The 877-nt window shown below is 61.3% G+C and overlaps 1 protein-coding gene across 1 annotated transcript in view; it reads left to right on the forward strand.

Annotated features, from left to right (window-relative positions):
* Positions 1-877, forward strand: part of VOLCADRAFT_93234 (uncharacterized protein) — a gene marked incomplete at both ends in the record, with an annotated part of 14,774 nt that overhangs the window by 10,298 nt on the left and 3,599 nt on the right. Inside the window, 2 exons of the mRNA XM_002952473.1 lie at positions 30-254; positions 584-808. Coding sequence (XP_002952519.1) covers positions 30-254; positions 584-808 — 450 coding nt within the window. The remainder of the gene's footprint in view (positions 1-29; positions 255-583; positions 809-877) is intronic.

Raw genomic sequence — 877 nt, forward strand, 5'->3', positions numbered from 1 at the left:
CACCCCCCCCACACACACACCGCCCTCAGGAGCTCCTCGAGCTGAACCTGGTGCCCGAGGAGTGGGGCGGCTCCACCCCCATGGTGCCCGTGTCGGCCAAGAAGGGTACGGGAGTGCCCGACCTGCTGACCCAGCTGCTGTGGGTGGCGGAGGAGCGGCAGCTCATGTCCAACCCCATACGGCCCGCCAGGGGCTCCGTCATCGAGGCGTATCTGGACAAGAAGAAGGGGTCGGTGGCGACCTTGCTCGTGCAGGTGAGAGGGGGAAGGGGGGGGAGGGGGGGATATTTCTGTGTGTGTGTGTGTGTTTGCGGCTGTGTGTGTATGTGTGTGTGCAGGTTCGGAATCCTCGGGAGGGAGTGTGCGGGTTTGGAATTTCATCTCGGTACCGATCGTGTTGATTTGCTTTGTGCTCGTAACATTTCCGTGCTCAGTCGCCACCTACACACACACACACACGCCCGGTGTGTGTGTTTAGTGCTGTGTGTGTGTGTTTTAAACTGTCGTGCCCCTTGTTTTCTACTCCCCCCCCACATACATTTCCTTGTCCGTGTCCGCAAACACACACACACACGCGCGCACAGGTCGGCACGCTGCGTCCCGGAGACATAGTCCGTGCGGGCGCGTCGTACGGCAAAGTACGGGCACTGACCAACGATCTGGGCCAGAACATCCCCTCCGCCGGGCCGTCCATTGCCGTACAACTTACCGGCTTGAACTCCGTCCCGGCGGCGGGCGAGGAGTTCGAGGTGTACGGCACTGAGCAGGCGGCGCGGGAGGCGGCGGCGGAGTTTGAGGAAAAGATCAAGGTACGCGTCGGCTGGTACACACACATATATGTGCTTCCCCTCCCCCCCTTTCCTTCTTTACTTCTGGGC

Source organism: Volvox carteri, assembly GCF_000143455.1.
Source record: "Volvox carteri f. nagariensis unplaced genomic scaffold VOLCAscaffold_30, whole genome shotgun sequence".
Lineage (NCBI taxonomy): Eukaryota > Viridiplantae > Chlorophyta > Chlorophyceae > Chlamydomonadales > Volvocaceae > Volvox > Volvox carteri.